At 52.4% G+C, this 12,780-nt stretch overlaps 1 protein-coding gene across 1 annotated transcript; it reads right to left on the reverse strand.

Annotated features, from left to right (window-relative positions):
• Positions 1 to 1,964: 1,964 nt before the first annotated feature.
• Positions 1,965 to 11,426, reverse strand: TIFAB (TIFA inhibitor). Its single transcript, XM_043913839.1, has 5 exons — positions 11,382 to 11,426; positions 11,215 to 11,275; positions 9,984 to 10,037; positions 5,159 to 5,328; positions 1,965 to 2,998 (listed from the first exon to the last, which is right to left on the reverse strand). Exons 1-5 carry the CDS (start codon positions 11,424 to 11,426, stop codon positions 2,396 to 2,398), a joined length of 933 nt encoding a protein of 310 aa, XP_043769774.1. The 3' UTR covers positions 1,965 to 2,395.
• Positions 11,427 to 12,780: the final 1,354 nt, after the last annotated feature.

Raw genomic sequence — 12,780 nt, forward strand, 5'->3', positions numbered from 1 at the left:
AGTTCTGCATGAGAAGGGCTGCTGATCCCTAATGCATAGTTTGAGGGACACTTTGGTCTCTGGAGGGATTGTTGTATGAAAAATAAAGGCAGTTCAAGAACAGTGGGCTTTGTCAGACCACACCACACATGGCTTCTGCTGCTCACCAGCCTTGACCCTTGTGTTCCCATTCTACAAACCTTGAATAGTGGGCCTTCTGGTGCCAACATTTATGATATTAACCCCCCTCCTGACTGCCCACTAGTCCATGACTAAGACAAAAATTTCCACCAGGGAATCACAGAATGTGGATAAGTCCTTGGGCTCTGGAGTCAGTCTGCCCAGCTCCTAAACTTCTCTCACTCCATATACTTATTCAAGTGAGCCCTTGGGTCAGGACCTATGCTGCCCTCTCTCAGGTCTCGAAATAGAAGCTAACACTTACTGAGCACCCACTGTGTGCCAGGTGCTGCCCTAAAGGCTTTATGGATGCTACCTCCTAACACTCTCACAATGGCTCCAGCAGGGAGGTGCTATCATCTTATTCATTTTCCAGGATAAATGGAGAGACAAAAGTAGGCTAAGTCACTTGCCTGAGATCACATAGCTTGCGAGTGGCATGATGTTGAGCAAAATACTTCACCTTTCTGAGCCTCAGTTTTCTCACTTCTACAGTGTGGCTAATACCATTGTCTTTCTGGGCGTTGTGAAGATTGAATGAGGGAATGCACATAACACCTAGCAGAGTGGTGAGCACATAGCAAGTACTCACCAGACACGGCCACTTAAGTGTAGAGCTGAGGTTAATAACCCCAGTGTGGAGAAAGAGAAAATACAAAGTCTCTAGCATTGCCTACAGTGAGTTAACGCCAGAATGCATGTCTTTACTGAGTCCCCCGTAGACTCCTTGAGGGCAGGGGTTTGGCCAGCCTGTTCATTGCTGGTCCCTGGGGCTTTGCACAGCCTCTGACACAAGGTCAGTGCTTGGTGAAAGTCTGATGAGTGACTGAGTGAAGGACTGCTTTGGGAGCCCCCTGGGCCACTCACAGCTTTGGACAGCCCCGTTCGCTTACATCCCCCATCCTCTCCTGCCTTGTGGCTGTGACTTAAGTGTATCTGCCTCACTCCCTGTAAAATAGAATCTTCCCAAGTCAGAGCAGCCTGGGTCCTGCCCACTGCTATCTTTCTCTAGGAGACGATGTCAGACCTGGTGGTGCAGTGGGAAGTCCTTGCAGCCTGGGTGCAGAAGGATCTCTCTTCTTGGGCGGGAAGTGGAGAATGTTGAAAATCTTGCTGAAGGTGTTTACAGACTTGGAATGTGAGCCAGCCAATGGGCAGCTTCAGGGCCTTGGATATCACAGAGCAGGGTCTAGGCTGATGGCAACCATCTGAGTCTGAGGCCCCTTCTTTCATTACACAGGTGAACATGGTTTCTAAACCACACTCCCCATCCCCAGGATGGCATGGAGTGTGGCTGCTTATGCTCTGCTCCCCAGCACTTGCCTCCCAACATTCACTGAGGAAATGATCCTACGCTTGATCCCCTGCTAGTCCACCCACATGGGCACATGAGCCACCCTTGAGTGAAATAACCACTGAACTGCATTCTACCACAACCTCCCACCCCGCCTTCTCATAGACTTAGTCCTGGAAGAGCCCACTGCTGTGGGAAGCCACCTTCCCCTGAAGACCTCTGCTCTCTGGTTCTCCAAGACTTCGATCCACCGGTGAGTGAGGGACCATGAGGATGAGGCAGTTATGGTGACAGTGAATTCCCAAGCAGGCCCAGCCCCCAGCTCCCCATCCCCAGGAAGCCCTGGACTCTACCTTCATCCCTTCCAGAGATGTGAGCCCCCACCTCTCCAATTTCCTCTTACACCTCTCCTCTACTTCCCACCCCCACCTCTGCGTGACGATGTGGCGTGCATGAGGCCCATCTAGGGGATCAGGGAATCCTGTTGGGCATGCCAGCTTAATGAAATACTTGCAGTTTATTAAACACAGGCTTCCCTAAGCCCCGAGAGCCTGTGGGTATTTGAAAGCCCAAGGTAACCCCGAGCTACCACAAACGTAATTGTTACATGTGTCCCTGCATTCCTGGTGCAACCTCAAACTCCAACTCTTAAACAGCATACAAAATTAGTGACATAAAGTAACTCCTAGTCAGAGGAGAGGGGGAAATGTGGGGAAACACCGAGGGAGGCTCCCAGAATCCCTCAGGGCCTTTAAAAGTATATGAAGTTCCTGTTACCTCGAATAGCTGTGGCCGTGGAGGGCGCTCCCCTCACCCCCGGCCATTCATGTTTGCAGAATTGGTTCATTATTATTCGGGCCGAGGCTGTCAACCTGGCATGATGTAGCTTGAATATTTCAAGTCCGTTTTCAGCCAAGGCGTGCTCCAGGGTGGCCAGCGGGGCTAGCTGAGCACACCGTCTAGAGGTTCCCTCTGGAGCGGTATTTCTGGCGCTTCTCCAGGGCTGGGCTGGAGAGGGCTGTGGAGAAAGCTCAGGGGACCTGGAGCCCCCTGCCTGGAACCTGGGGGAGGCTGCTCCTGGAGAACGCTTTCCCGTTCGTCCGTCTCCTTGGCGTGGAGCCTGTAAATCAGGGGCGAGGGGCTGAGATGGAAGCAGCAGACAAAGGCCTCCAGGGAGGTGCCTCCCTCGATGCGGACCACCATCTGGATGCCAGAGAAGGCGACTCTGTTGATGGCGCCCAGGGGCACCTGCTCCAGGAACCTCAGTGTCAGCCCGTTGACCCACACGCTGCCCTTGCGGCTCAGGGCCTTCAAGCTGAAGGCCAGCCGGGCGCCGCCCTTCTCCAGGTAGGGCTCCAGTGACAGGTGCTGGCGGGAGAGGCGAGGGAGCTGCAGCCGGAGGTGGGCGTCCGGGCCCCGGCCCACCAGCAGCGGGCTGGTGTCAGGCTCCAGCTGAGGAGGGACAGAAGCAAAGGGGGCAGAGCCCGACGTGGGGTGGTGCAGGCTTACACGGAGGACTGTGAGGGCCTTTCCATGGACAGGAGCCTGGGAAAGATGGAACACAGATGCACAGGCCTGAGTGGTGGCAGTCACTTCCTCTGTGACTCCTTGAGCCCACGCATGCTTGCCCCCCTCATGGGTCCCCGGTCACCTCCAGCCAAGCAGAGCCGGGCACTGAGTGTGGATGTGGTCACTCGGCTCCAGCCAGGCTGCAGCTATGGCCAGAGCTGGTGTGGAAGCTCAGGCCCACTGTTTCTAGCCTCAGCTTCATCCCTAACACACTCTGTGAGTTAGTGGGGCATGCCATTCACTCTCTAAATTTTAGTTCTCTTTAACATAACATAGGTATGTCCACCCTTGTCCTTGCAAAGTCCAAGGCACACCAGCCTGTGCGGTAGGATTTTGGTGGCATATTGGCATTTGGGGACAATTTGCCTGGCTTCCTGGGAAAGGAAGGATGGAAGATAGGACCCACCTTCCTTGTATCTGACAGTCACGACAAACGCTTGCCGAGCCCTCCTTTGAGCCAGGCGCTGACCAGCTGCTGGGACAAGCAGATCAACAGGAGTACCCAGCTGCATAAGGAGAAGGGGCTTCTTGTTCCGGCATTAAGGAGGGACCCAGAAGAGGGAAGCCCTATCTGCTCCTGGGAGATAGGAAAGGCTGCCTGGACACCCCAAAGAAGAACAAAAACACCTAGAACATTCCAGAGGACGAGGTGGTTGGATGGCATCACTGAGTCAATGCACGTGAGTTTAAGCAGGCTCTGGGAGTTGGCGAAGGACAGGGAAGCCTGATGTGCTGCAGTCCATGGGATCTCGAAGAGTTGGGCAGGACCGAGCGACTGAACAGCAGCCACAAGCACATTCCAAGTGCTCCTGTGGATGCTAAGGCTGTGAACATCTGCTCCTCACCGTCTAGGGCGGAAGACAGGTCCTGAGGATGCACTTGGCAGGAACTGAGAGCTCTCTCAGAACTGATAGGGGCTCCCTGGAGGTCGACTGGCCATATCTGCCCATGTGCAATGCACACGTCCCTTGCCCCAGCAACTTCACTGCCAGAAATTTGTCCTTCAGAATCTAACTGGAACATGCAGGGAGGCTCTGTTCCCTCATGGAGCTGAGGAACATAAACTCCCTGGCATGTGTACCAACCCCAGATGGCCCAGGACCTGCCACCACGTTCTGCAGGAACTGAGGGCTGAGTGGATCTGAATAGCCAACTGTATGCTTTTTCCAGCTCCAGGCTTTTGTTTACAGTACTTTCTTTCCTGAAAACGCGTTTTCCATCCCAAACTGCTCATCTTTAAAGGCCTGGTTCGGATGTGCCCTCTTCCATGAAGCTCTTTTCCTCTGTCTGCGCTCTGACTCTCACAACAAGGAGACCCCCCCAGGGCTGCCCCCTTTCCATGTGTGTCAGTGATGTGGGTCCTTGTCTCATCTTCCTTGTTGTCCCTGAGGCCTCCTGAGGGTAGAAATGCCTCCACACCCTGAGTCCCACTGCCTAGTACAGACAGGGCCTGGCCATGGCAAGTGTCTGAAGGAACATTTGCCAAATGGCTAAATGAGAAGAGGCTCACACACATGAAAATCATGTGAAATCAAGTCCAGAGCGACCCCACCCCATGTAAGAGTCTGGTCCTTAAAGGCTATGGGACAGACTTCAATCCCCTCCAAACTCTGGACTCCCTGTCTTTTGGTGAAGTAATGGTGAGAGCTTCTCAATCTGATAGTGAGTGGTGAGCCCTTAGGACACCCTGTTTTCCCTCATGCATACACACACACTGCCCACACACACCCCATTCACATCCCCCATCTGGCCCCAGTATTCCTGCAGAAAGCCTCTCCCTCAGGTGTGTATACACTGGCCCTATTTGCTTTCATTTATATAAGTACAAGAACAGCTGAGCTGGATGTCCAAGTCCTCAGGCCTGGCCAGAAGCTCGGGGTTCACTTCTAGGAACCAATCCCATGGCCTAGGGACCCTAAGAGAATCCCTGGGAAAGAAGGGTTCACCACTGTTCCTGTGACCTTACTCTGCTTCGCTGGGAACTCCAGAGCCCATAGCAATCCCCCTGGCCTTGCAGAGCTCCTCTCCTGTCTCTAGTTATTCTGGGGTATGTGCCTGGAGAGGAGCCTGCAGGGGCCCTGCTCCCTGCCCCACTGCCCTCAAGTTTAAGTTCAAGCCCCTCTAATCTCCACCTGCCTTACTTCCCAGGGCGCATCTAGCCCTGGGACAGCAGCTGTGAGCTCCCCTGGGGGCAGGGGGTATGTGAGTCTGGGCTGGGGCGGGCCTGGGGATGGCAGTGACAGCTGCAGTCTGGGGAGGTGATACCTCACAATGCACACTGGCTTTGTTGCTCTCTTCCTTTTTCCCTTTAGGAAAGAAACTGGAAGTGTAATTTCCTGTTGCAGAAGTGCAACCCCGCTGCTGAGAGGTTGAAAACCCCAGTGTCTGGGACCGTGGCTAGGAGAGGCTGCTGAGTTCCCTCCTGGGTTTCATCTCGGCAGGGCTTCGCTGCTCTCTGCCCAGGGACCTTGAGAATGTTTCCAGGGTGTCAGCTGAGTTCCTCTTTTCACCTGCCAGGGGTGGGGGTGGGTAGGGGGGGAAGGCATCCCAGACTGTTGGAAAGGGGAACCCTTTTGAACAGATGGCCAGAGAGGGGCATCCCCACTGCATGTGGGAGGCTGTGAGGGGGCCACTGTGGCTGGGCGTGGTGGCCAAGGGAGCTGTGGGCGGCATGGTGGTCCCCTGAGTGTCTCAGGAAAGGACAGGGCCTCCAGGGAAGGTGAAAACAGCTGCTCACAGAGGGTGGCCTCCCCCACAGTAGGACAGCAGGAGGACCCCCTCCTATGTCCACCCATCTGGAGTCAGTTCCGCTGGCCTTTGGGAGCAGCCTGGACCAGACCAAGAAGGATGTGTGCCCAGCACTGTGGGGTCTGGCCATCCTGGAAGTGACCCAGTGTTACTACAGTGTAACCCTTCACTTGGTGCAGTTCTATCTAGTCTACCAGTGCGGCCTTCCTTCCATTGTACCTACCGACTAGCTAAGCTGGCAAGAGACATGTGCCCATCTTATACAGGGGGCGAACAAGGCTGTAAGAGGGGCAGGGTCTGGTCCAAGGTCCCAGAACAAGTCAACAACATCATCCTTTCCCTTTTTTCCCTTCAAACCCTGGCTATCCTGAGGATTCTTGGAGGTTGTACAGGTGAGTGGTATAGGCTGGACCACTCCTATCAGCGGGTGCCTTCCCAGTCTGCCTCCTTGACCCCCAGGCCCACTGCTTACTCCCTCCTCTTGTTACCCTTGTGGCCCCAGAGATTTCAGCAGGCCGCACACTGGGGCTAAGTCTCTGTGGGCGCTCTTCAGGTCTCCTAGCCTGCACCCTCTATTCTAAGCAAGTTGTTTGCTTCGTTACTAGGAAGGAAAAACGGAGAGCTCTGAAAACAGTCATCCATCCCTGCCCACCCCAGCCTGTGACACAACCTCTGGGGCTCCCCCAGAGACGGGAACTATACCTGCCCCAGAAATGAACCAAGCCATCTCCCTGTATTCCATCTCTTCCATGTGTTCTCCCTCTCTGAGCTCCAATCTGCTGTGAGGTGTGTGTGTGTGTGAGGCCCGCCCTCAGGGAGTGTACCTTCAGGACACCCAGGATGCCAACATTCTCAGTGGGAACTCGTGGAGATCTTGGCATACACATTTGTTGCAATAGAAGAGCAGAGGTGAGAGAGACACTTGAAGTATTCTAGGAGGGCTTCATGGAGAAAGGAGTCCCTAGAGCCAGCTCTTAACCTCAAAGCTAGACTGGAGAGGCTGGCTGTCTAGCAATTAAAGGTTGGCTTTGGTTTCAGTTGTATCTGGATTCAAGTTCTGTATCTTTTTTATGATTGCCTGATCCTGGGCAAATCTTTTCACCTTTCCTGACTCAGGTTTTCCACCTGTGAAATGGGGACACCCATAGCACCTACCTCAATGGTCTGTTCTGAGGATGGCTTTTTTGAAAAGCATTAAAAAGCTTAGGTATGGTACCTGGCGCACAGAGCCGAACTCAACAAATGGGAGCTGACACAGATAATCAATGATGAGTTTTCAACTCCCACCATGAAATAGGTGGTGACAGACTAACCTTCCCACTAAGAGCAATTATACATGGTAGGTTTTTTAAAAGATTTGTTTGAAAATATTGGAGAGCAACAAGGCAGCTGGACTTGAGGGGCCAGGACCCCACTGAGAAAAAAAGCCCATTTACTTTAATTTTTTTAAGATTTATTTTTGATGCAGACTATTTTTAAAGACTTTATTGAATTTGTTACAATGTTGCTTCTGTTTTATGTTCTGGCTGTTTTCTTCTTTTTCACCATGATGCATATGGAATCTTAGCTCTCAGACCAGGGATTGAACCCACACCTCATGCATTAGAAGGAGGTCCTAACTCCTGGACTGCCAGCAAAGTCCCAGGAAAGCCCATTTATTTAAGCCTGACTTGCTACCCCTCTTCCTTGTGAGAAATTTGCCAATTTGAAAGTGATGAGGGCTTGCAGACTGAGCAAAGAGTGGCCACTGAGATTCTCAAGGGTCTCCCCAGATAGGGGAGGCACAAACTGGGACTCAGCCCTTGAGAGGCCAAGTGAAAGTGAAAGTCTCTCAGTCATGTCTGACTCTTCGCCACCCCATGGACTGTACAGCCCATGGAATTCTCAAGCTAAGCACCTGGATAAAACAGCATGCAGAGAAGTGAGCTCATATTCTGTTCCACCTTCAAGACGCCTGCTGGTCTCAAAGCAGGAGGAATGAGAAGCCAGGAACCAAATAAATGCAAGAGCTCAAAGGCTAAGAGGCCCAGCAGAGGGTGTGGCTGTCTCTTGGTGCTGGGATACCAAACTTGGAGGTCAGGTCCAGCCAGGGAAGAGGGGCATCCTGCTAAAAAATCCCGCAGACTTTCAAATGAGACCCTGTGCAGTACATGGGGACTATGGACAAACCAAATTAGACCAGATCTTAAGAAGGTGGAAACCTGGCCCAGATGATCCCAATCTCTCTTCTCTAACTGCCTTCTAGAAGAAAAATAAATACTTGCTAGACCAAGTTAACATCATACAGAGCCTCTACAACTTCTCATTAACAGCGTTCTATGATTAACAACAAAAAAATACTAGGCATGCTAAGCTACAGGTTGTTCAGTCACTCAGTAGTGTCTGACTCTTTGCGACCCCACGGACTGTAGCACATCAGGTCTCCCTGTCCATCACCGTCTCCTGGAGCTTGCTCAAACTCATGGCCATTGAGTCGGTGATGCCATCCAACCATCTCATCCTCTGTCATCCCTTTCTCCTTCTACCTTCAATCTTTCCCAGCCTCAGGGCCTTTTCCAATGAATTGGCTCTTCACATCAGGTGGCCAAAGTATTGGAGCTTCAGCTTCAGCATCAGTCCCTCCAATGAATATTCAGGACTGAGTTCCTTTATGATTGACTGGTTTGATCTCCTTGCAGTCCAAGGGACTCTCAAGAGTCTTCTCCAGCACCACAGTTTAACTGTCAAAAAAAAACAAGAGAAAAACAGCAGAAACAATCTCACTACATGTGTCCACAAAAAGACCCGTACAAGAATGTTCATAGCAGTTTTATCCTATTAACCCCACACTGGAACCAGCCCAAAGGTCCATTAAAAGGAAAATGGATAAACAAATTGTATAATATGTATACAGTGAAACACTGCACATCAGCAAAAAAAGAGAATGAACCAATGGTACATGTATCACAACATGGAGATGGATCTTAGGACCATTTTGGAGAGCAAAAGAAACCAGGCACAAATGATACAGACAGTATGATTATATGAAAGCAAGAACAGATAAAACTAGCCTATGGTAATAGAGGTCAGAATATTGGATGATCTCTATGGAGAGGTATTCACTGGTGTACTTGTTTATCGGGGCAGCCATAACAAAGAACCACAAACAGGGTGGCTTAAATAGAGAAGTGTATTGTCTCAAAATCCTGGGGGCTAAAAGTCCAAGTCTGTTTCAACAGAACTAGTTTCTTTTGAGGGAAACTCTGTCCTTGGCCTCTCACCTAAGTGCTGAGATTTGCTGGCAATCTTTGGCTTTGCTTGGCTAGTAGAAGCATCACCCTGATCTCTGTCTTCATCATCATGCGGCGGCCTCCTTGAATTCAGTGGTTCCAATGGCAGCATTTCAGGCATGCTGATTGGCTTGTGAGGGAGAGGGACCAGGGGCAGGCAGTCAGGCTAGACTCAGGGCTCTTGCCAGCACCATAGCCCTTCTCAGTACGGCTTCACCTCCCTGATGGATGGATGGATAACCAGAAGTCCAGACGGCCACTCTGAGGTGCTTTAACGTCTGCAGACACACCTGCTGAGTGAAAGGTGGCTGGCCACATTCCAGAGCCTTTCCTCTCAGCCTGTGGGTCTGCCTGGTCCAGACTACCAGCCAGCTGCCTGTCTCTGAACCATGACCTCCTCCCCAGGGTTCCTCACGTACACTGCCTTCGCATCTTGGCGATGCTCGGGTTTTTCTTCCCACCGGCAGAGATGGGATCCAGGAGGAAACCTGGCAGGAGCTGCGCTGTCCCTAGGAGTATGACCTTGGTCGAGTCCTACCCCCTCTTCATGCTTTAGTTTTTTCCTGGGGCATGGGACACCTCACCTCATTGCCCCCTGGAAACAGACTTCAGTGAGAAAAAGGCTGTGTCCACAATCCCAGCCCTGGCATGGGAGAGTGGCTGGGAGGAAGAGATTGCTCATGGCCCCTGAGTTCCCTCAGTTACTCAGTTCAAAGCAGTTCCTGGTAAGAAAGAGAACTGAACCAGCCAGGGAATTTATCGGACAAGAGGAAGAACTGGGGACTTCGCTGGTGGTCCAATGGATAAGACTCTGTGCTCCCGGTGCAGTGGGGCCTGGTTTCAATTGTTGTTTAGGGAACAAGGTCTCACATGCTGCAGCTAAAGCCCAGTGCAGCCAAATAAATAAGAACTTTTTTAAAAAAAGGAAGAACTGCTCATGCTACATCTCCTGAGGGCCAGCAGGAAGTCGTGCAGGTAACCGTCTGTCTGGCCTTTCCCTGGGGGCAGGGTGAGAGCCGGGGAGGGTGAGAGTGGGGGAAGTGGAAGTGCTGGCTGCTCTCCGCTCGGCCCCCTTGGCTAGGATAGACTCCTTCACTTGGTGGTGTGACCCTGCGGAGTGTACATCAGGGAGCAAGTGTCCCCAGTTGTGCTCCTTGGGGAGCTCAGGGACCGAAGGACACCTTTCAGGGCTCCTACTGTCGTGGGCAGGAGAGGACACTAGTGTCAGACTCGGGTCTGAGGCTTGGCTCCTTCTTGTGGCAACTGTGTTCCCTCAAACGAGTTACTCAGCCTCTCTGAACCTGAATTCTGACCTGTAAAATGAGGATAATCTGTTGCTGCATGAGGGCTAAATGAGATGTGTGCAAAACGCCAAGCACGTGGAGAGGGTTGGTAGAGTAGCAGAGTCCCGTGAAGACGCGTCCTGGGGAGAGGGGCTGGCAGACCCAACTCACAGCCTGTACAAACCCCAGATGCTCAGAAGCCTTCAGGTTTTGCTTAAAACAACCATGATTCTTCAATTGAATGTATAATTTGCATGAAGTCAATAGAAATTCCATTTTTGAATGATAATGAAGTAAAACGGATGCTCTAGAAAGAATCTCCAGGTTATGGCAGGGGCACACGGCTCTAACCCAGGAGTAGAAGGCTACTCATTATACAGACAAAGAAGCTGAGGTTCACAGCAATTAGTTGATTAATTAAGATCAATGGTCTGGGAAATGTCAGAAGTGGGCTTTGGGCCCAGGCCGTTACACTCCTGGGCTTAAAGAAGAAGCCACTGTGCCTCATGGGTGATGTTCTCTGGGGTCCGGCTGCCCTGCCTTCTCTAAGTGCGTGCTCCAGCTGGCTGGCTGGCAGTGCACTAAGCCCGCCAAGCCAATGGGGCTGCCCACCACCCCCACCTCCCCCCAGGGCTGCCCACTGCCCACCTCCCCCCACTACCACCTCCAGCCCCACCTCATGTCCTTATAACTTCTGGCCACCAGGGGGCAGCACCCCAAAACCCAAGTGACTGGCTCTTCTAGGCAGACCGGGTGGACAGGGCAAGTCCAGGGGAGCCATTCACGGGCCTGCTGGGGAAGGAGGAGAAGATGGTCCACGCTTCTCTGGCTCCGAATGCCCTGAAATGGCCCAAAGGTGGATTTATAGCAAATCTCACCAGAGGACACCCACTCTGAGCGTGGAGATAGAGCAGGAAGCCAGAGTGTGAGGCCACACGGAGCGGAGCAGCGGTCTGTTGCAGTGCAGGTGCAGGGACAGACAGGCCCAGAAAGGTGAAGCCACCTGCCCAGGGCCAAACGGCGCACATCGAGGCTGAGAGGCCAGGTCTGCTCCCTTACCTGTAGAATGGAGTAGTCCCGATCCTCTCCAAGGAGGGCCACCATGTGGGGAAATGAAGATGCCACACTTAGCCCAGGCCAGCACTGGGCACTTAGCAAGCGCTCAAGGACACGCTTCCCCGGTGGCTCAGCAATAAAGAATCCCCCTGCAGTCTACGGCCATACCACCCTGCACAGGCCCAATCTCGTCTGATCTCGGAAGCTAAGCAGGGTCAGGCCTGGTTAGTACTTGGATGGAAGAATCCCCCTGCAATGCAGGAGACGGGTTCAATCCCTGAATCGGGAAGATCCCCTGGAGGAGGGCATGGCAACCCACTCTAATATTCTTGCCTGGAGAATCCCACGGACTGAGGAGCCTGGAGGGCTACAGGCCCAAAGGGTCACAAAGAGTTGAACATAACTGAAGTGACTTAGCACCCATGCAGGCAAGTGCTCAGGGCACTGGATAGGGATGGGGCAGTGGTTCCATGACCATCAGGACAAAGTGTGCTCTGCCCCCTCTGAGTTGTCAGGTGAGAAAACAATTATCTGTCACTTCTAGAGATAATGCTGTGAGGGGAGGGACGCACAGAACATGAACCCCAGGAGGGACATCTATACTGCCAGCGTGGGGAGCACTGGGGCAGCCCTCCTCCAGGGGACGCTGTGCTGACTCGTGCAGAATGATCAGAGCTGGCCAGGTGGAACCTGGGGGGTGGTGCCAGGTGGAGGGAGGTGAAGTCAGGTATCCGGCCACTGGAGGGGTTCTGTCACACCTTGCTCTATGCACTTGGCTAACATGAATGGTAACGACAGCAGTAATGGTGTATTTAAACTCTAAAACAATAACAAAGTTAGCACTGAGAGAGTCCTGACTATATGCTGTGACCTGTGCTAAGCCCTCACGTGAACTGTATTATTTAATCCTCACTGCCTGTATGAGAAAGATCCCAGTATTAATCCTATTTCACAAATGAGAATGCAGAAACACAATTAAGTAACTCAAGATCACCCATATAGCAGGTTGTGGAGCTGCCTCTCAAGCTCACATCTGATCTTCAGATCTTCGTACTCAACTCCTATGCTTTCAAGGGGCAAGCCCTTTGCCTCCCTGGGCCTCGGGTCCCAACCTTTTGATGGCTGGTCTGGGCTGGCTGAAGTGAATGGCTGTGGGAGTGGGGGCGGGGGGGGCAGCCCTGGTTGCTTATTCCTGCTGCATTCCCTCCCAGAGTGCTAGACAGAGGAGGCCTCCTTGAGCAGGTGGGGCTGGCCAGCATGGCCTGGGGGGCCTCTACCTGCTCAGGAGTCAGAGACAGTGAGCATTCTGCCCATGCTCACTCCCCTATTCCAGGGGTCATTGCTAAGCCCACAGTGAATGTGTAGTTCTTCATTCTTAAAACATGTCAGTTCTCCTTAATGC

Source organism: Cervus elaphus, chromosome 9, assembly GCF_910594005.1.
Source record: "Cervus elaphus chromosome 9, mCerEla1.1, whole genome shotgun sequence".
In the NCBI taxonomy this organism is placed as follows: domain Eukaryota; kingdom Metazoa; phylum Chordata; class Mammalia; order Artiodactyla; family Cervidae; genus Cervus; species Cervus elaphus.